At 39.9% G+C, this 21180-nt stretch overlaps 1 protein-coding gene across 2 annotated transcripts; it reads left to right on the top strand.

The window, feature by feature from the left end:
• The first annotated feature begins 818 nt into the window (after nt 1-818).
• Nucleotides 819-20595, top strand: LOC113546904 (piggyBac transposable element-derived protein 4). Of its 2 annotated transcripts, none has more exons than XM_034309655.2 (3): nt 819-1290; nt 16483-16631; nt 17140-20595. In XM_034309655.2, the coding sequence occupies exons 2-3, from the start codon at nt 16486-16488 to the stop codon at nt 18779-18781; spliced, it is 1788 nt and encodes a 595-aa protein (XP_034165546.2). In that variant the 5' UTR covers nt 819-1290; nt 16483-16485; the 3' UTR covers nt 18782-20595. The 2 variants fall into 2 exon arrangements, with proteins under 2 accessions (XP_034165546.2, XP_026802819.3); XM_026947018.3 differs by lacking the exon at nt 819-1290 and adding an exon at nt 8592-8836.
• The last annotated feature ends 585 nt before the right edge of the window (nt 20596-21180 follow it).

Raw genomic sequence — 21180 nt, 5'->3', positions numbered from 1 at the left:
TTATCATTTCTATAGTAATAACTCATTCACAGGGTCTTGTATGTATATCATTTACGGAAGGAGTCTCCAGTGTCAACACCTGGATAACAATAAGTTTTCCATCATGGGAAGGACTTCTTCAGGACAGAGGAGTATGCAGTTTTCGGTTTCTCAGTAACATGACAAGCTGGTATTGTTAACCTCAAGAAAGAGGGAAAAAAAGAGAGGTAAGGGATTAACTGTTTATAGCTGCTGGAACATAAGTGATAACAGGAACTTCTTTTGTGGTTTGTGGTTGTTCCACAACTATAAACAAACTACATACAAACTACATTGTTGTTTGTATAAAATGTGGCTTTTATACAATGTGTAATTCTTTATTAAAAAAAAACATGTTAGTGTTGGCAAACTGCTATGGATAAGGAGCAAAACATGATCGGGTCACATTGCAACACTCTGTTGTTGACTATTTTCCTATAACAGCACACCCCATTATGTTCACGTCGCTGTTGAATTCTCACTTCTGATTGGCCAGAAGCTTTTTTTATGCGATTCTGACAGTAGTGCCGTATGCAAGGCAAATCACAGGTCAGTGGACAAGGAACTCTGTCATATGATGCACATAGCTTAAGGGGAAAACTGTCTGAACCTGGTCCACTATCACTGGTTGAGGCTTTCAGATTTGAATGCCTCAACTGATGTGACATCAGTATTTAATATTCAGTTCCTGCTAAAATACTGCTGAATTTGTTAAAACTCATCATCATCATCATCATCATCATCATGCCTGTTTCGCCCCCAAATTAAGTCTAACGAAGCCACCAGATGGCGATATAAACCAGACAGTGTTTAAGAAGAGTGTAATTTCTAGTGAGGCCTGCTAAAGTGGATAAAGCGGTGGAGGTAATGTGTGTATTTCAGTAATCAGAGAGCAAACAAATGCGAGGGCGTAAACCCACGTAGCCACATACACAAAAGAGCTTGAAAAAAATCTTGATTTTTTTAAAAATACTTCCATTTCGTAAATGGCAAATCAGCGTGTGTGTGTGTGTGTTTTCCCCTTTTCAATCAGAAGTGGAGGTTTAGAGAGAATTGCAGGAAGCCTGTGTTACTCTGGCATTGCCATTTCCTCCTCTCACTCGCTCACCCTTGTGACAGTGTGTATTTGATGTCTGTGGGTGTGTTTATCTTTTGTCTTTATTAGCAGGATGTCTATGTGGGTCAGTTTCACTTCAGCCTTAGTCATGAGACTGTGTGTGTTTGGGGTTACTCACTGAGATGATTCACTGTTTATAATATCAACATTTACAGGTGAGACTAAGAGACAAAACCTCTGTGATGCTGACCAGTTTTTTTCTACAACATACTCTACTTTAAACGATTCAGTGAAATATCAAAAGCTGACAATGATCCGCTTACCGTAAATAGAGTCGACTAGCCAAAACATGTCAGTGATGTCAGTGTAGCGGAGCGCTGTAATGTTTTGGTGGCAGGTATCTTGGACAAGTGTTTTGCAATTTGGTATAATTGGGTAAAAGAGGTACAGCTTCTTGTAACATATGTAATCTGTATTTGAGCTTTATTTCAATTTCCTTTTAGTTTAAACTAAATTTGGACTACTGAGCTTAAAAGTTTAAACTCGGCTTAGATGTTGACCTGGGGATGCTGGACATGACTTTAATTCTAGAGCTGGCGACTCTGGAGTTGACTTGGAGTCTTGAGCTTGGGACTCTGGAGTCGACTTGGACTGCTGAGCTGGGAATGCTGAATTTGACTTAGACTCTTACACTGGGGACATTAGACTTTGATTTTAGAGCTGGCCACTCTGGACTCGACTTGGACTCTTGAGCTGGGGACTCTGGACTCGAATTGGACTCTTGAGCTGGGGATTCTGGAGTCACCGTAAACTGTTGAGCTGGGGACTCTGGACTCAACTTTGACTCTTGTGCTGGAGATTCTAGACTCGACTTGGTCTCTTGAGTTGTGTCTCTGGATTTGACTTGAACTCTTAAAATCAAGTCCAGAGTCCCCAGCTTAACTCTAGAGCTGGAGGCTTTGGACTCATCTTTGGACCCTAGTGCATGGGACTTTGATCTCAACTTTGCCTGCAGAGATGGGAGCTCAGGACTCAAATTTGTCTCTAGACCTGGGACTATGGACTCAACTTTGACTCTAGAGCTAGGACTGTGGATTCAACTTTGACTCTCGAGATGTAGTCTTTGGACTTGACTTTAGCTCTAAAGGGACTCTGGTCTCAGGTTGCCTGCTCCCACAGACACTCTTTGCTCTAGAGCTAGTCAATCTGGACGCAATAATGAGTAATAATGAGTCATAACCTATGGTTGCTAACCTATAACCCACAGTGATTGAGCCATAACATGTACTTATCAAGCTACAACGTGTAGCTGCTGAACCATAACCTTATGTTTTTGAGGCAAAGCATTTAGTTACAGAGCTGTGACATGTAGTTCCTCAGCCATACTGTGTAATTACTGAGCTAGCTATAACCAGTGGTTATTCAGCCATAAGATATATTTGCTGAGCTTAAACATCGGCTATATCCTGTAGTTACTTCACTATAACTTAGATAGTTTAGCTATAATACAAGCCATAACCAGTGATGCTTAATGAGTTTTAATGGAAAAAAATAGCATTGCTAATTGTACCAATATGTGTGTGAAAGAGGAAATGTGCATGTTGAGAAGGGTAAATGCTGCTTTCTGAAGTGCTGGTTACTTTGACAAAATTTCTGTGTGTGTGTGTGTGTGCGCGCGTGTCTGTGTGCATGCTAATGACGGGTGCAGCTGTACCCCCTGCTGATTTGAATCCGTATTCACATTAAGCAGTGCGAGATAAGGCCAGCGTTTCCTTCTACAGCATGCTCAGTATTCCGTGTGCGGGCTCGGGATTAACGTCACATTTCTGGAAAAAGCCTTCAGGTGCCATAGCTATCTCACATAGGAGTGGGGAAATGTGTGTGTATTCAAATCTGCTTCCTTATGTACTGTATTAACTGTACTGTAGCCCATGTGTGTGAGTACACTTCCATAAGCTGATAGGTAGGAGAGCTCAGACTTGTATTTCTCCTTCAGTAAGTCTTAATCGGATGAATATTAATAAAACATGTATCTTTCTCATTTGCTACCAGTTTTAATTATGTACTCTGACTCATTATAGGTCTGTGATCACAGATGGTAAGTGTGTTGAGTTATTTATTCCTTAAGGAAAAATTAGAGATTACTGCTGTTTTGCATACAGTACTGAAGTAGATATGGAGAAGAAATAACTGTCTGGTGGTTGATGTGATCAGAGAAGTTCAGCCTGTAATTTAAAACCATACCAAGCTTCTAAGCCTTGATGGAGTTTTTAGCCAGTAAGTAGCATAGTTGTGTTTGTCAAGGGTCAGTTTCAGATAAGCCATATTTAACATCTTTTTGGTATCTCTTGAAAGACTTGGCAAGTGGATGGAGGAAAAGAGAAACAACAATGGCGTGTGAAGTCACAATATCTTATCTCATCTCATCTGAACACCAGTGATTTAGTATATACACGTCCTAAGTTTTGCTTATGACTAAAGCCCTATTAGGACTGGAATAGTTTTACGTGGAGAGGTGGAGTAATGTCATTTTTAATAGAATATTTCTGGGATTTATTTAATCTGACTAAGTCATGTGTGCTTGAATCTGGAAAGATTATACCTTCAAGGTAAATATATATCCAGGTAAGATACTTGATATATATACCATTTGAATTGGTAATGATAGTTACATTCTGTGGGGAAGAGAAGTGTTGTGCATCTCTTCAGTATAAAGACACTCGAAGTGCTCGTTTTTTTCTCTGTCGTCTGCTGCCAAAACCAAACTGAAACCAAGTATAAGCCAAGAATAATGTGTCAAAGAAGTGACACCTCCAGGGGTTTTAGGTAACTTGAATAACAAGTAAATCCTATATACAATACAGTATATGGCCTAAAGTATGTGGACACTTCACCATCACACCCATATGTGGGCCTTCGCCAAACTGTTGCCACAAAATTGGAGGCACACAAATGTATAGAATGTCTTTTGTATGCTGTAGAATTAAGATTTCCCTTCACCAGAACTAAGGGGTTGAGCCTATAAATGTTCATAAACGTGCTCGTGTGCACAAAGCAAGGTCCACAATGACATGGTTTACCAAGGTTGGAATGGAAGAACTCGAGTGGGCTGCACACAGCCCTGCATTTGGCATGAACCAGAACGCAGATTGCACGCTAGGCCTTCTCGTCCAACATCGGTGCCTGACCTCACTAATGTTCTCATGACTGAATGAGCACAGATCCCCACAGCCAGGCTCCGAACTCTAGTGAAAAGTCTTCCCAGAAGAGTGGAGTCTGTTAGAGCAGCAAAGATGGAACCAACACAATATCAGTCCCCATGGATTTGGAATGGAATGTTCAGCAAACACATATTGGTGTGATAGTCCCGTGTCGGCAATGATCACAAGCTCTCCAACAAGTACTTGAAGAAACAATAAGTTTGGATTAAAATGAGGTGTATGTAGTGCACGTGCAATTTTTAGTACGTACATCATGAAGACACGCCCACCTCTGCGATTTATACATATAATAATTGGCTTTCCTGTGCGACTTGGACATAATCATTACGGACTCTCACCAGGATACCATGGATTCTTGCACTCTTTAGGAACTGCTGCTGTGATTATGCTCATCCCAGGAGTTTTACTATGTAAAATATGAACCGAACAAATGTCCAGTGTTCCTTCAACACCGTTCAGCATGATCGAAATATGGAGTGTATTATACAGAGTGTGGGTTCCCACTAGATGCTCCAGATTTCTTTGTGTCTTTCCTTTTAACCGTTATCTTTGCAATAAATCCAATCATATCCAAACTTATAAAGCTGAATCTAGTCCGAACAGAGAGCTGAACAGTTGTGTGTTAAGAGCCTGGATCAATCTGATCTCTTTTTTCACCAGTGAAGAACTTGTAGCACTGGCCATCCATTCTGATTATTCATCTTCTGAAATATGAAGTGACACAAGTGCATTACTGAATTATAAAGGCGCTTTGATATAGCTGAGCTTCAGCAACAATCAAAGCTGTTTTCACTTGGATGCATTAATATTACACTGCCAAGCATCTGTCAAGACCACGTCCTGTTTCTCTAATGAGGGAATAGCTGCACGCAAAACACATCACACACACCCACACACACTTTCGCAATATTGCTAACAATGTTAATTACTTCTCTTGAGCCCATTAAAATGTGAATATATGTGTGTGCGCGCGTGTGTGTCACGGGAGGAAGCAGTGCAAAAATTTTGGCACCCATATTCAATCCAGTGCCAGAAAAAGCCTTACGCTTCATTAATAAACAGAATAAATAAATCGTTATTCCCATATATAACGTTTATTCATTTTTCTTTCTTATTATTATATTATTATAATATTATATTGGTGATATTAGGTGAGTAGTAAATACGCTTAGATTATATGGAGCGTTGATAAAACCTATAAATTTCATCAGCCAATCAGAATCAAGACTACACTCAGCGCTGTGGTATAATAACTATAATAAGATGCTGATGAAATAATTATCGAACATTATATTAACATGACGACTACTTCTTTATCACTGCATGCAATTAACTTATTAACTGCTCTAACCACAAATGAATCGTAAGAACTGATTCCTGAGCGACGATTTTACCGATTATACGCTGATATGTCAATTACTCATCCGACTGTGTAAGCTAGGGATTGAAGCGTAAAGAACAATACGGAGGTATAAAAGGAAGAATGGATGAGGGTGGGGATCGTTCTGTCAGTCAGGATGAATGTTGCTTTCTCTCTCTGACTCATCCCGAGGTGACAGGAAACGTGAAAGCGATTTTTAGGAAAGGAATACAACTGGAGATTTTCTAAATGCCTGAGGTTATATGAATGATGGTGACAGGAATTTATGGACTTAAGTAACTCAAATTTTGTGATTTTGACATTTATTCAAGTATCATTATCATGGGTTCCAGGTAATATTTCGGAAATCTGTCAACTACACAAATCCTCAGTGTGTTAGCTAAGCCAAAAACGAAATGTGCAATTTTTTTTTCGCTTTTTATCCAACATTTTTGTTTTGTTCCCTACATTTGCTTCTTCAGTTTTGTGAGGCTACAATTCTAACATCGCACCACCAAACAAAGCACTGACACTGGAGACTCCTTCTGTAAATGTTAAATAAATGTGGCCTTACAGAAAGCGTCACCACGTCAATATATCGAAATGGGTTACATTTTCACTGTTAAATAATGCTATAAAAAGTTTATTATTATGGTTAGATTAGACCATAGTTACATTTAGATTAGACCATTAGACCTCGAGTTTCTGGGCATGTGTATGCGCGTTGCCGTCAGGTTCTCTGGTTTCCTCCGAACCTCCCAAAAACATACAACAATTGCTCCTAGGTGTGGAAGAGTGTGTGAACATGTGTGTGTGATGGCCTGGCGTCCCATCTAGCGTATATATCCCCCGCCTCATGAGTATCAGAATGAACGCATTAATATAAACCTGTGAATATGAATTTCAGTCAGAACTACTGTCAGATCTACTGTTATAGAAAATTATTCAACACTGTCGACAGTGCTGGTGGTTGTAGCTTTATTTACTAACCATTTGGATCTTTCTTCATCCTCAGCGGATGACGAGGTTAAGATTCTGGTCACTAGAATGTTGTGAGTTCAGCCTCCATTGAGGAAAGAAAAAAAAAAAAGTCACTTTGGATAAATGCATCTACCATAAATAGATATGAATAAATATTTATTCTACATAGGAATCAATGTATTGTTTAACTTTTGCTTAATGAACATTGTGTTCACACAGAACTGTTCATAATCATTTTAAGGCAATTTCAGACATATTTTAGGTCTTTCTTGCCTCTGTAGCCAAGGACTTGTGCTTTGGCGGCCAAACAAAGGCTTGCTTGTGTGACTCATACACTCTACACACTGCTGAATTTATTGGTCTGAATACTGAATGAATGAGGTTAACACACACACACAGAAAAGGAGTCATGAGGATACATATCGATTTATGACAAGAATCTCTAAATGAGGACATTTAAATTGACCCTAATTCTTGCCATTTCTTTTACCTCATACATTTCTAATAGATTTCATTAAACAAATGCAGAAAAAAGCCAATGTGTAATCCTGTGAATTCAGGGAGGAAAAAAGATGAAGAACTCATCGCTTCTTTCTGTGGGATGAAAAGACACGTCCTTGATCCTTCAGTTATTGAATTTCAAAGCCGTCTTATGAGGTGTTTTACAATGACGTACAGGAGTGGAGTTGTTTCTGGTATTTCATTTTTTTAGTCAGTACAGAACAAAACACACACACACAAAAAGCACACAAATAAGCCTTAAAAAAAAGACAAAAAATTAAAAAACATAAGAAGTAACTTTCCCAGGTGTCTTTAAACAATAAGGCTGCTATCACTCCAAAGCAAACATTTTACATGTCTTCCTAATCAACAAGTGCTGCATTGTTTTTGGTCAAAACTTCAGAAAAGTGCTGAATGAAGTCAAGCACTTTTTCAGCTCCAGACCAATCAGGTCGCAAGTTTAGGGCAAGCGAGGAAAACAAACATGGAGGACAAAGTTGCTGGTGAATAAATGTGTCTTGTTAGTGAGCGAATATCAGGAGATTAATGGCATGTTGAATTAAAAATATTTCATTACCAATAGTTCAACATTACTCACTCATTCACTCTCGCTCTCCGCTTCATCCTGGATCTCAGGCCTCGCCCGGCAAACCTGGGCATGTTTATCTGCCTATCCTATCTGTTTTCTTTCTTTCCATGAAAGAATACATTCGACTGCTTTTCTTTCTTTCTTTCTTTCTTTCTTTCTTTCCATGAATTACAATTAGAATGCCTTTATTGTCATTGTACAGATGTACAACGAAAATTTTTTTGGCTCCCAGTACAAAAAGTGAAGACGTGCACACACACATCAAAACAGTGCAATAGAATAGAATAGAATAGATTTTTATTGTCATTGTTTTGAACAACGAAAGACTGTTTAGCAGCTCACAAGGTTTTGGCATAATAGACAAATACAAATAAAAAAATAAAATAGACAAGAAGAGAGGTATTCCAAAAGGTGATATATACAATGGTTAGTGCAAAATATTGTAATGTGCACTGGAGCAAATTAAACAAGAACAACAGTGCAGAATACAGTATACATAGTGTTGTATACTCTATGAATGTATATCAGGATATATGAATAATAAATAATAATAAGTGTAACAGTATAAGAACATAATAACTATAAGTAAGGAATATGTACAGCAAACAATGCCAACAAATATGAACAAAGTGCAGTAAGCAGAAATGTACAGAGATTAAGGCAGAAATTAAACGTTAATAAATGAATAAATATTGAGGTAGAAGTCCTTTGTTATTGTACAATCAACCCTGAATCTTATGTGCTGAGAAATATTCGTTAATTAAGTTCAGTTCTTTGATGGCACGTGGATAAAAACTGTTCGAGAATCTGGAAGTGTGTGTCTTAAGGGACCGATAGCGTCTTCCAGAGGGTGGCAGAGTGAAAAGGTGTTTACCGGGGTGCGAAGCGTCCTTTATTATATTTCTGGCCCGTCGTATGCATCTGGTACTGTAGATGTCCTCAAGAGATGGCAGCTGTGCACCGGTGATCTTCTGTGCTGAGTTGATGACTATCTGCAGAGCTTTTTTTTGTCAGCCACCGTGCATCCAGCAAACCACACCAGAATTCCATAGGAGCGTATGCTTTCAACTGAGCAGTGGTAGAAGGACACAAGCAGCTGCCGGGGTCAGGTTAGTTTTCCTCAGCATCCTGAAAAACGTACAGCCGTTGTTGGGCTTTCTTCACCAGGGATGTTGTGTTTGCAGTCCACGTGAGATCAGGAGTAATGTGAGTGCCGAGAAATTTAAAAGGTGGTCACCCTCTCCACCATTTCTCCTTCAGTCTACAGGGGGACTGGGTCTCCCTTTTGTTTCTGAGCTCCTTTGTTTTGGAGGTGTTGAGTGCCAAATGCTTGATGATGCACCATTCTGAGAGAGCATCCACCTCCTTCCTGTAAGCAGATTCGTCACTGTGTGATATTCGCCCCATGACAGTTGTACCGTCCGTGAATGTAATGATTGAGTTTGAGCTGTGGGTTGGAATGCAGTCGTGGTTATGAAGTGAGTAGAGTAAAGGACTCAGCACGCAGCCTTGTGGAGCTCCTAAGCTCTCAACACTAAGTGTTATATACTCTAAATGCGGCGAACAATGTGTCTATAACGGTAGCATTTGTACACCACTCGTTATTAGAGGAGATAATCAGCCCCACGCCTTTGCTCTTACCGGAGAAGTCGCTCCTGTCGGCTCGGTGCTCTGTGCGGCCTGCTAGCGCGATAGCATCAGCCGGGACCCCCGAGTGGACCCAAGTCTCTGATATAATTACTATTAGGGAGCAATGTTTTACTGTGTTTTTAGCCGATATGATCAGTTCTTCCGTTTTGTTGTTTAGTGACCTGCCATTTGTGAGGAAATTGCTAGGCAGCGTTGGCTTAAGGGGCGCTCTCTTTAGCCTTGTTCGATGGCCCGCCGACAGCCCCGCTTTTGCCTGCGTTCCCTGCGCCGCCTTCTGCGTTTTCCGGACGGTACGATGATCCACGGAGACCCCGCTGGGCGAATGATCTCCTCCGGAAATTGTTCATTGTCAGAATTCTTGATAAAGTCCAACTCGGAGCACGACGCTCCGATATTTAACAAAACATCTCGGTTGTATGTAGAGTTGCTGATCAACATAGAGGCACACCACGTAGCAAACAAAACAAAACAAAACACCGGGCGCACATGCGCACATGCGCGCCGCCATGAAGCCATACCCATTACCCATGAAAGAGTACATCTGACTGCTTTTCTTTCTCTTTTTTTCTTTCTTTCTTTCTTTCGAAGAGTACATTCGAGTGCTTTTCTTTCTTTCTTTCTTTCTTTCTTTCGAAGAGTACATTCGAGTGCTTTTCTTTCTTTCTTTCGAAGAGTACATTCGAGTGCTTTTCTTTCTTTCTTTCTTTCTTTCGAAGAGTACATTCGAGTGCTTTTCTTTCTTTCTTTTTCTTTCTTTCGAAGAGTACATTCGAGTGCTTTTCTTTCTTTCTTTTTCTTTCTTTCGAAGAGTACATTCGAGTGCTTTTCTTTCTTTCTTTTTCTTTCTTTCGAAGAGTACATTCGAGTGCTTTTCTTTCTTTCTTTCGAAGAGTACATTCGAGTGCTTTTCTTTCTTTCTTTCGAAGAGTACATTCGAGTGCTTTTCTTTCTTTCTTTCGAAGAGTACATTCGAGTGCTTTTCTTTCTTTCTTTCTTTCGAAGAGTACATTCGAGTGCTTTTCTTTCTTTCTTTCGAAGAGTACATTCGAGTGCTTTTCTTTCTTTCTTTCGAAGAGTACATTCGAGTGCTTTTCTTTCTTTCTTTCTTTCGAAGAGTACATTCGAGTGCTTTTCTTTCTTTCTTTCTTTCTTTCGAAGAGTATGTTCGACTGCTTTCAATTTTTTGTTCTTTCTTTCTTTTGAAGAGTACATTAGACTGCTTTTTTTCCCATTCCATTATACACTGTCTGGCCCAAAAACTTCACAACATTTATTTCCATCCAGAGTTGCATTCATTTTTGGCTGAGATTCTTGCATTGAGGACAGGAGAGTCTAACCACTCCGTAAAGTCTTCTCCAGCACATCCCAAAGACTTTCAATGAGGTTAAGGTCAGGACTCTGTGGTGGCCAATTCATGTGTGAAAATGATGCCTCATGCTCCCTGAACGACTCTTTTACAAGTTAAGCCTGATGAATCTTGGCATTTTCATCCTGGAATATGCCTGTGCCGTCAGACAAGGAAAAAATCCATTGACGGGAAAACCTGGTCATTCAGTACATTCAGGTGCTCAGCTAACTTCATTTTATTGCCACACAATGAGGCTGAGCCTCGACCTGACCAGCTGATGCAACCCCAGATCATAACACACAACCTTCAGAGGCTTGTACAGTAGGCACTATGCATGACGGGTGAATCCCTTCATGCATTTCCCTTCTTACCCTGACACGCCAATTGTTTTGGAATAGGGTAAATCTGATTTTATCAGACTACATGACCTTTTTCCATTGCTCCACAGTCCAATCTTTATGCTCCCTAGCAAATTGAAGTCATTTTTTCCGATTAGTCTCACTAACAAATGGCTTTCTTGTGGCCACACAGCTGTTTAGTCCAAATCCTGTAAGTTCTCATCACATTGTGCGTGTGGAAATGCTCTTACTTTCACTATTAAACATAGCCGTGAGCTCTCCTGTCGATTTTTTTATGATGTGACATCACCAAGCGTTTTAAAGATCTCCGATCACGATCATTCAAGAGTATTTTCCGACTATATTTCTGCTGTAAAGTTGACGGTTCACCACTATCCTTCCAGGCTTTAATAATGCACTGGACATTTCATAACCCAGTTCCAGTGATTTCAGCAATCTCCTTAGTTGTTTTCTTTGCTTGATGCAGGCCAACAATTTTCCCCTTCAGTAACATCTTTTCCACGACCATGGGATACGTAATCTGCCATGGTTGTTTAAGAAATGAGAAGCTACACACTGCATCAGTTAAGGTTAAAAGAATTGTTGCCAGCTGAAACATATTAATCACTGCAGTAATGATCCGATCATAGGCTCTTAAGTATTTGCTTATTTAAACCCAAACAGCGACCTTTTTTTTGGCCAGGCAGTGTAGATTACAATAAACAACCCCCCCCACCTAAACTTATTGTGTTGTAGGAGTGTATTGTGAATAGGAGAGTTTTTTTGTAATAAAAGTCTTGTTAAAATTCAATTCTGTCTTTCTTTCCATGAAAGAGTACATTACACTGCTTTTCTTCTGTTCCATTGTAGATTACAACAAACCACTTCTTTCCTCTTTCTTTCTTTCTTTCTTTCTTTCTTTCTTTCTAAGGAAGAGTACATTCAACACTTCTCTTTCTTTCCATTGTAGATCACAGAAAACTGCTTTGCTTTCTTTCATTCTTTCTTTCCATAAAAGTCTACATTCTTTCTTTCTTTCTTTCTTTCTTTCTTTCTATGGCAGAGCACAAATCAAATCGGTTTGTGATATTGGAAATGTTTCCTTCACACCTTTGTGGTTTTGTTTTTTATATCAGCTGAGTGATTAGATGAGTTTTTTTTTTTTTTCCAGCAGAATGTGTGTTTAAAGGATTAGTGAGTTTTTTTTTCTTTTTGTCCTGTAAACTAAGTTAACCTTAGCCTTTGGGATTAATTATTTAATTGGGTAAAGGACTTTTTGCTGGATAGAACAGTTCAGGTGAGGGTTGGGTCATCATATTCCAAAATCTCTAAAATAGACAGTGGTACCCCACAAGGAAGTGTGTGCAGTCCAATATTGTTTAATATAAAATAGATATAGGCTTTATGCTGATGATGGAGCGATATGGAAGAAGGGTCAGAATATATCACATGTGACTCGAGTCATACAAACGGCAGGTAATGAAGTGGAGAAATGGGCCAACAAATGGAGTTTCCAGCTATCAGTGGCTAAGACTCAACTGGTGTGTTTTACAAAAAGAAACCATATCCCAGAAATAAAAGTGAAACTCTATGGACAGGTGCTTGAACAGATTAAAACTGGTATGATGGTATGAATGGATTCCAGGCTGACTTTTAGGACACGTGTACAGAGATTGTGTACAGAGAAAAGTGTTAAAAAAATAAATAAATAAATAAGCAATATTGTATGAAGGTGTTTAGCAGGAATGGAATGGGGTACTAGTCGAAGATCTTTAAGATGAATTTATAGTGCACTGATCAAGTCAGCGTTGGATTATGGGTGTATGAGTTATGGGTCTGCATCACTATCGTTGATTAGGAAAGGTGAAGAAGTACAGGCGCAATCGTTAAGAATATGTTGTGGGGCTTTTAGATCCTCTCCAGTATCAGCATTGCAAGTGGAGATGGGAAAAATGCCCTTGTGTATTCACAGGTTAAAGCTGACTGAATTATTGAGTTAATCGGAAAGGACATTCTGAGACACACCCAGTTAAGAAGGCACTGAGGGAGTGCTGGGAGTATGGGAATAATAATAATATCAGGAGTTTTGCTTGGACAGCAAATAAGCATTCTCAGACTCTGGGTATTACAGAAATTACAGTGAGTCCAACTGTTGTCTTAGCAAATATACCTCCATCCTTATTCTCCATGCCTCAAGTTGTTCTTCATCTACCATATAAAGTTAAGAATGAAACATCTGTAACTAAGTAGGTTGTTGTTCAACAGTATTTAGATCAGGCATACACTCCTCAGTGATCCATATCTTACCAGATGGTTCTAAGGATCCTACATTGGGTCACACAGCTACAGCGGTAAGTTCAAAAACTAACCATATATCAGTTTTTACAACAGAGTTATCTTGTTAGTGCCTCAACAGGTAGAGGATGTTCAGCCAATGAGGGTAGTTATTTGCGCAGATTCATGATCAGCTTTAACTAGCTTATTAAGTGGACAGTCTACATCAAGACGAGCTTTAATATATGAAATCCTTATGAGTTTGCCTTAGAGTCCAGAATATGGGGAAAGTCCTGTCATTTCTGTGGGTACCAGCACATGTGGGAGTTCAAGGCATCAAAATAGTGGATAATCTGGCCAAACAGGCAATGAAACATATGGACGTTGAAATTCAAATTCCACTAAGCAAAGCAGAGGTAAAAGGACAAATCAAAGAACTCATGAATATAAAATGGCAAGAAATGCGGGACAGGGAAATGAAGAGCATCCAAGAAGAAGTTGGTAAAGGGAGAATAAGTTTCAATAGTATGAAAGAATCTTAGAAGATATCACTCAATTCCAAATAGGACACTCTGGTTTAAATCATTCATTGCTCATAATAAGGAAACATCAAGCAGGATTATGTACATCTTGTGGTCAAGCAGAGACTGTTGAGTATGTATTATTACATTATGTAGCATTTACTAGGGAAAGAGATGAGCTATTGCAGAAATTGAGAGCTATAGGTTTAGTTGACTTCACTTTACCAAATCTACTTAATTGTGCCTTAGGACAGTCCAAAAAAAAAAAACCCAAAAAAAACAAAGAGCAATGAATTTTTATCTAAAAGTAACAGGATTAGATAATAGAATATAACTATGTATTCTGTATAATAATTTTTGTGGTTATTTTTATTTCACTTCCTATTGATGCTTCACACTCTAGTCCAGTTGGTGTGTAAACCACCATAAAATCGTACTAGAAGAAGAAGAAGCTACTTTATTTTGCCTGGTGTATTAAACATGGAGTCTGGGTCCCTGGAGGACTAGAGGTTAGGCCTCGGTGCTCTCACCACCATGGCCCGGGTTCGATTCCTGGCAAGGGAACTAACTGCAGAAGCTAGGGTCTCACATGACAGTGCACTTCCAAGTGCCGGTCTCAAGCCGGGATAAAATTAGGGAGGGCTGCGTCAGGAAGGGCATAATAATAATGATTATATTATTAATAATATTAATGACTAGGACATGGTGGTAGCATTGTCATGGCTACAGTATGCACGGTGTGCGAGCTGCTTTGAAGTTTTGACGGTATGATATCCTAGTCTAAAAATATCACAATTTCACGGTATTATTCATCCATTTTAAAACACAGAAGCTGGTGGTAAAAATGAAGGAAAAAACATTACAAACATTCTGTGGTGCAAAAGTCTTTACACATCGTTTAACACCTCTTGGTACAGTGATGCCAGCTTCCAAAGCACAGGCTGAGCTGGACAAACGGGTTGTCCATCATACCGTTATTTATGACAAAGTTATCAACATGCAGGCGGTGTTTTAGAGAAGTCAGCTGTCCGATCTCACACTGTGACTAACTGTGAAACCATAACGACACTAATCGGCACAGAAGAAGCTCTGGTCAGTGCAGTTTTCTTTTCTTTTCTTTTTTTTTGGTAGTGAAATCTGGTGATAAAGTGTATGTCCTTGAAAATCTTTTCACAGTCTCTTGTTTGAATGATGTCATTGGAATTGCGAGTGTCAAAAATGAAACTAGAGCAGCAGTAAGAGCGACTCAGAGTTTATACAACCTTGTAGGCAAATCCACATGCAAATAATGATTACGGCCAAAAACTATCCATAGGTCGTCTATATCGGACGTGTTTCTAAATGCTGTTTGTTTAGCACTTTCTCTAGCTTTGGAAGAACAAGATCGGCATAACAGGTTTACACGGTGCTGTTTACTAAGAATTTGGTTTGAAATGACTAGGAAGGAAATGCGCTGGGCAAAGCACTGACATTTTAATCAGGATAAAATCTTTAATTTTTCAAACAGGTAAGCCAACTTGCACGCAAAGTCCTTCCGGGAAGTTTCAATCGTGATCGGCGTTGCTGCTGAAACGGCTACAACCTGCAGCTTCACTAACCAGAATAATTTCATTGACAAATAAAGGACTAAAACTGATCAAAAAGTAGTTTACTCTGTTTTGAAATTTGCTCTTTTTAATTGTGAGAATATTAAGAAATGTAACACCTTTATGGTAAGCATACGGCTCGGCTTAAGACAGAGGCTCCGTCCAACAGGAAGTCAGCCATTTTGGATATTTTGCAGTACCAAAAGTTTAAATATTCCTCCTACCTAGTGGAGTTGTCAGATTCAAACTAAATTTGTCCCTGATGTTAAACTGCAAAGGAATGTTTGATACGTCACACACCATGTTGTCATGGTGAGGTGATTGTTAGTCTAAATAACTGTGCTTTGGGTTTGTCTGAAATGTGCTCTTTTTATTGTGAGAAAATTAAGAAACCCTGGCTATAAACTTTAGCAGCTTCCAAAGAAACATAAATAAATGTCACAATGTCACATTCTATGAGGAAGTGGTGTCTGGTTGCTGCATTTTTAAATATTTAAATATTTAATTCCATTTTTAAGTCACTTTCTGGACGGACACTAAAATACTGTTTCTTTTTTTCTCAGAGAACAATTAAATATAATTTATTATATATAGCTGCAGCGTGAAATGTGTAAGCTCTTCTGTTTGTTTCGTCTTTAAGGTATTATGCTGATAAATGCTTTAGAAATCTTTACATTTAACAGCAGAAGTGTAGAAGTTCATGTCAGTGAAAAATAGGGCACAAAATGAATAATCTTATAGCTCTCTATTGATAGTGTAATTCGTGTACTTTACTTGGCTGCCATTAAGCTAAAATACTTTAAATTGCCCATTCTTCTGTCCATTAACACATTCCTGTCTATTCATATACGCTGATTGCCTCAGTTCACCTTAAACAACTAGTAGGAAGTAGGTGAACCTGCCCAGGCCTAGTGCATGTATAGCAGTGTTATTGTTTTTTTCAAAAGGAGAAAAAAGTTCAGTGTAAAAGTGCCCAAAAAGGAAGAAATACTGCATTGAAGCATTGTTCTATTTTTTGATGTAAGCATTTAATTTCAGAACATGGCTTCCAGCTCAGTCTCGCCAGAGCCACTTGATGTCCTTCAGGACAGTGACAACGATGATGGTGGAAACAACCTATCGGGTCTGGAGGACGAGGACAACGATGAAGAAATTATGGATCTGGATGAGGATGATTCTGCCGATGAGTAAGTAACTTAATGAGGACACTTCGGAGAAGAATCCAGGACATACGAAATGGAGTCGTGTTGTGAATGAGGCACATGAGCTGATATCCCAGAGGTTTATGAGGTTAAATATTACTAAATAAATCCCATTTATACATTCCAGGAGTGGCAGAAGTAACATAATTGCATCAGACAAACACACACACAAAAAAAACTTGATCAGGAAAAAAATGAACCCAAACATTTGAAAAACATTGAGGTAACTGCCCAATCTTACACAGTGAAAAGGTGACATGGTAACAAACCTAGTGTTAGAGCGATTTTATTAGCCGTATTGTGTATTTATGGTGAGCCTCAGCCACACAAGGCTACATCAAGTAAATTTTGTTTTAATACTTGTGTTACTCTTGTACAGTAGTCAAAGCAAAGACTATTGTTTTTGTACAATATAGTTTTTATAAGTACATCTTGGGTGGAACAAGTCGTGAACAATATTTTCCTCACAAAGGTAAATTTATTCTGTCTGCAGAAGTGATGATGATGAGTGGCACACACCACCGGCGAAGAAGCCACATGAGTCTGCTCAGTCAAAATCTCCCCTGGCATGGAAGACACCCGAAGACACTGACGTGGCTCCACCAACGATTCGGTTCCGGCCTGCGCGACCTCCTGGGGTGCAACTGAATCCGGCAGACACCCACACTCCTCTGGAGTTGTTCAAACTCTTCTTCTCTCCAGATGTTGTGGCAACATTGTGTCAGAACACCAATAAACAGGCTGCCAAGAACATCGAACAAGGGGGAAAGTACAAATGGACTGCTTTGACAGTAGACGAGTTGTACAAGTACATCGGACTCATTTTTTACATGGGCCTGATCAAGCTGGACCACATCCAAGATTACTGGCGGCAAAACAACATTTTTTCCATCGCCTTCCCAGGGATGGTGATGACGAGAGACAGATATAGGACCATTTCCTGGAATGTGCACATGAGCGATCCGGATGAGGACCAAGAAAACGATATTAGGCGGGGGACACCTCAGTATGACCGACTGTTCCGGGTGAAACCGCTCATGGACCAGATTAGGGAGGCCTGCAAAACCTTTTATCATCCACAGAGAAACCTTGCAGTGGACGAACGAATGGTAGCAACTAAGGCAAAGACGGGCATGACGCAGTACATGAAGAGAAAGCCCACCAAATGGGGCTTCAAGTTATTTGTAATGGCCGACTCGAGCAACGGATACACAGTGGATTTTGCTGTGTACACGGGAAAGGGCGGCTCTTACACGGGAAAGGGCAGCTCTTACACAGGACAAGGGATTTCATACGACACTGTGATGTCATTCATGGATCATTCCTTCTTGGGTTCCGGGTACCATGTGTACATGGACAATTTCTACACGAGCCCAAAGCTATTCAGGGACCTGCACGCTCAGAAATTTGGCGCTTGCGGGACGTACAGGGACAAGAAGAAGGACTGTAAGGACGGCCTGAGCACTATGTTGAACGCTCTCGATAGAACGTCACGCAGGGGAGACTTCAGGTGGATCAGGGATGGTCCTCTGGTGTTTGTGAAGTGGATGGATGCTCAAGAAGTCTCCGTTTGCTCCACGATCCATGCAGCCTTCAATGGCGAGACGATACAACGGAAGGTGAAGACCCCGAAAGGGACCTGGGACACGCAGACATTTTCATGCCCTACTCCTGTCCTCAAGTACAACGAACACATGGGAGGTGTGGACTTGTCTGACCAACTCATCCAGTACTACACAACCCAGCACAAGACCATGAAATGGTACCGGAAGCTGTTTTTGCACTTCTTGGACATTGCGGCTACGAACGCATACATCTTACACAAAGAGCTTGCGTCGCAACAACTGCGTGATGCCTTGACACACAAAGCGTTCATAGAAGAGCTGACTGCACAGCTGTGCGGCATGTCACAGAAAATCCCTTCAAAACGGGCCAGCTGTGATCATGTACCGGTGCCCGTGGCCAAACTGTCTAGAGACGTCCGTCAGGTGGCTTCGCAAGGTCGCAGGACCTGCGTCCTCTGCCGATTGCAGCGTTCTAAAAAGCATAACACTCCATGGAAGTGTAGTAAGTGCGACGTTCCTCTTTGCCTACAGCTGACTAGAAACTGTTTTGGTGAATGGCATTGTAACTGAAGTAAAGTGAAAAAAAATAACCACCTATAATAGAATGGTGAATAATTTCATTAAAGGGATATTTCACCCAAAAATGAAAATTCTGTCATCATTTACTCGCCCTCATGTCGTTCCAAACCCATAAGACTTTCGTTCATCTTCGGAACACAAATGAAGATATTTTTAATGAAACCAGGGAGATTTCTGTCTCTCCATTGACAGTCCATGTAACCAAAACTTTCAAGCTCTAAAAATTCATAAAGGTATCGTAAAAGTAATCCATGTGACTTCAGTGGTTTAATCCCAATTTTATAAAAGCGATACGAATGCTGTGTGCGAAAAAAAAAAAAAGTCTTTATTCCCAAAATATCTTCACTTCCGCATAGATCTCCGACATGCTATGTTGACGAGAGAGCGGACGTTCCAGATACAACTGGTCCCGGAAGCTCTGCACTGCTTAAAGCTTCGTTCATTACATTCTAAGTTGATTTTGCTTTAGGTCTTGGTTTATTTTTCAAAATGGTGCTAAAATATGTTCTCTAGATGCCAGACTCTTGAGAAACTTTCTCTGCTGTAAAATATAAAATGTTTATTGCTAGTATTTATTTATAGTATTTTACAAGGGACACTAGAAACAACCTAATATTTCCGAAATATGGTGTAAAAAATGTTTCAGCATTAATAACTTATTTATAACTTGTACAAATTATCTGGAAGATATGTAGAATACGATAAAAAGCAATGGGTTAAACCATGGCTTTATCATAAGTTGCTGAGAAAACCCATTTGGAAAAACTCCTGTCTGGTATGCTTTTGTTTGTTTGGTGCATGTCCTGTCAGTCATTTTATAGGCACTATACGGGTCACCCAAGACCGTGTGAGTGAAACTTCATGAACCTGGGTAGGAATCATTCAAATGTCATATTCATGAAACCAGTTTGGTTCATTCTCATGCTGGAAGTAGCCATTAGAAGATGAGTAAATTGTGGCCATGAAGAGATGCACATACTCAAATAGGCTGTGGCATTCAAGCGATTATGATCGATTGGTATTAACGGGCCCATAGTGTGCCAAGAAAACTTTCCCCACACCATTACACTACCTCCACCAGCCTGGACTGTTGATATAAGGCAGGTTGGATACATGGAGTCAAGCTGTTGGCCTGACATTCTGACCCTACCATCTGTGTGCCTCAGCAGAATTCAAGATTCATCAGACCAGGCTACGTCTTTCCAGTCTTCAACTGTCCAGTTTTGGTGAGCCTGTGCCCACTGCAGCCTCAGCTTTCTGTTCTTGCCTGACAGAAGTGGAACCTGACGTGGTTCTGCTGTTGTAGCTCCTCTTCCTCAAGGTTTGACGTGTTGTGCATTCTGAGATGCTTTTCTGCTCACCACAATTGTACAGAGTGGTTATCTGAATTCCTGTAGCCTTTCTGTCAGCTCGAACCAGTCTGGCCATTCTTCGTTGACCTTGCTTATCAACAAGGCGTTTCCGTCTACAGAACTGCTGCGCACTGGATGTTTTTTCTTTATTGCACCGTTCTGAGTAAACTCTAGAGACTTCTGTGTGTAAAAAATCCCAGGAGATCAGCAGTTTCTGAAATACTCAAATCAGCCTGTCTGACACCAACAATCATGCCATGGTCAAAATCACAGAGATAAGATTTTTTCCCCCAGTTCTGATGGTTAATGTGAACACTACCCAAAGCTACACTCTTGTATCTGCATGATTTTATATTTATTGCACTGCTGCCACACGATTGGCTGATTGCATAATTGCATGAATGAAATAAAATGCTCAGTGAGTGTAAATTTTAAATAAAAGTGAAATGGTTATACACATGTAGTGCTCTTTTAGTTAAAATATTCATGTTCAGAATTATTTTTTTATACTGGGTGAGGAGAAATCAGTAGGCCATATATAATTTATAAGCAATATGTGTGCCATTTTTACTAAAACTATATAAGTTAACTCGACAAAAAGTGTTAAAAACAACTTGAGTATATATATATATTTAATTTAATGCAATGTATAATGTGTAGTCCTAATATAAAAGCTACTTTGTGTTTGGAAGTTGATCTCCCAAAACCCTGTTCAAATCAGGCACATTCCAGGCTAATGAATGGACCTCGTCCTAACTACATACACCATATCCATCCGCGCATACCACATAGTTTTCTTCGAACGAAATGTGGCAAAAAAGTCTACATTTTCAGCAAAAACAACAACATATTTATGGCTATTTCTATTCTCCTTTGTTCGTGAAGGCAGTCTGATAAGTATTCCACGCTTGGCAGAAACCCACACACCTCAGGTAGCGGTTTATTTTTTTGTTAACTACGCGGTAGGATACATTAAACCGCATTCACCGTAATAAGAACTTCCTCTGAGGTGTGCGCTGTGCGTGAGAGCAGTGCGCA

This window comes from Pangasianodon hypophthalmus, chromosome 13 (assembly GCF_027358585.1).
Source record: "Pangasianodon hypophthalmus isolate fPanHyp1 chromosome 13, fPanHyp1.pri, whole genome shotgun sequence".
NCBI classification, from domain to species: domain Eukaryota; kingdom Metazoa; phylum Chordata; class Actinopteri; order Siluriformes; family Pangasiidae; genus Pangasianodon; species Pangasianodon hypophthalmus.
The sequence above is the reverse complement of the archived record's forward strand: the minus strand, read 5'-3'. Positions and strand labels throughout refer to the sequence as shown.

Coding starts and splice junctions, on each gene's coding strand:
- LOC113546904 (XM_034309655.2), top strand. CDS start 16,486: ATGGCTTCCAGCTCAGTCTCGCCAGAGCCACTTGATGTCCTTCAGGAC. Junction 16,632..17,139: donor GAGGATGATTCTGCCGATGA/GTAAGTAACTTA, acceptor TTCTGTCTGCAG/AAGTGATGATGATGAGTGGC.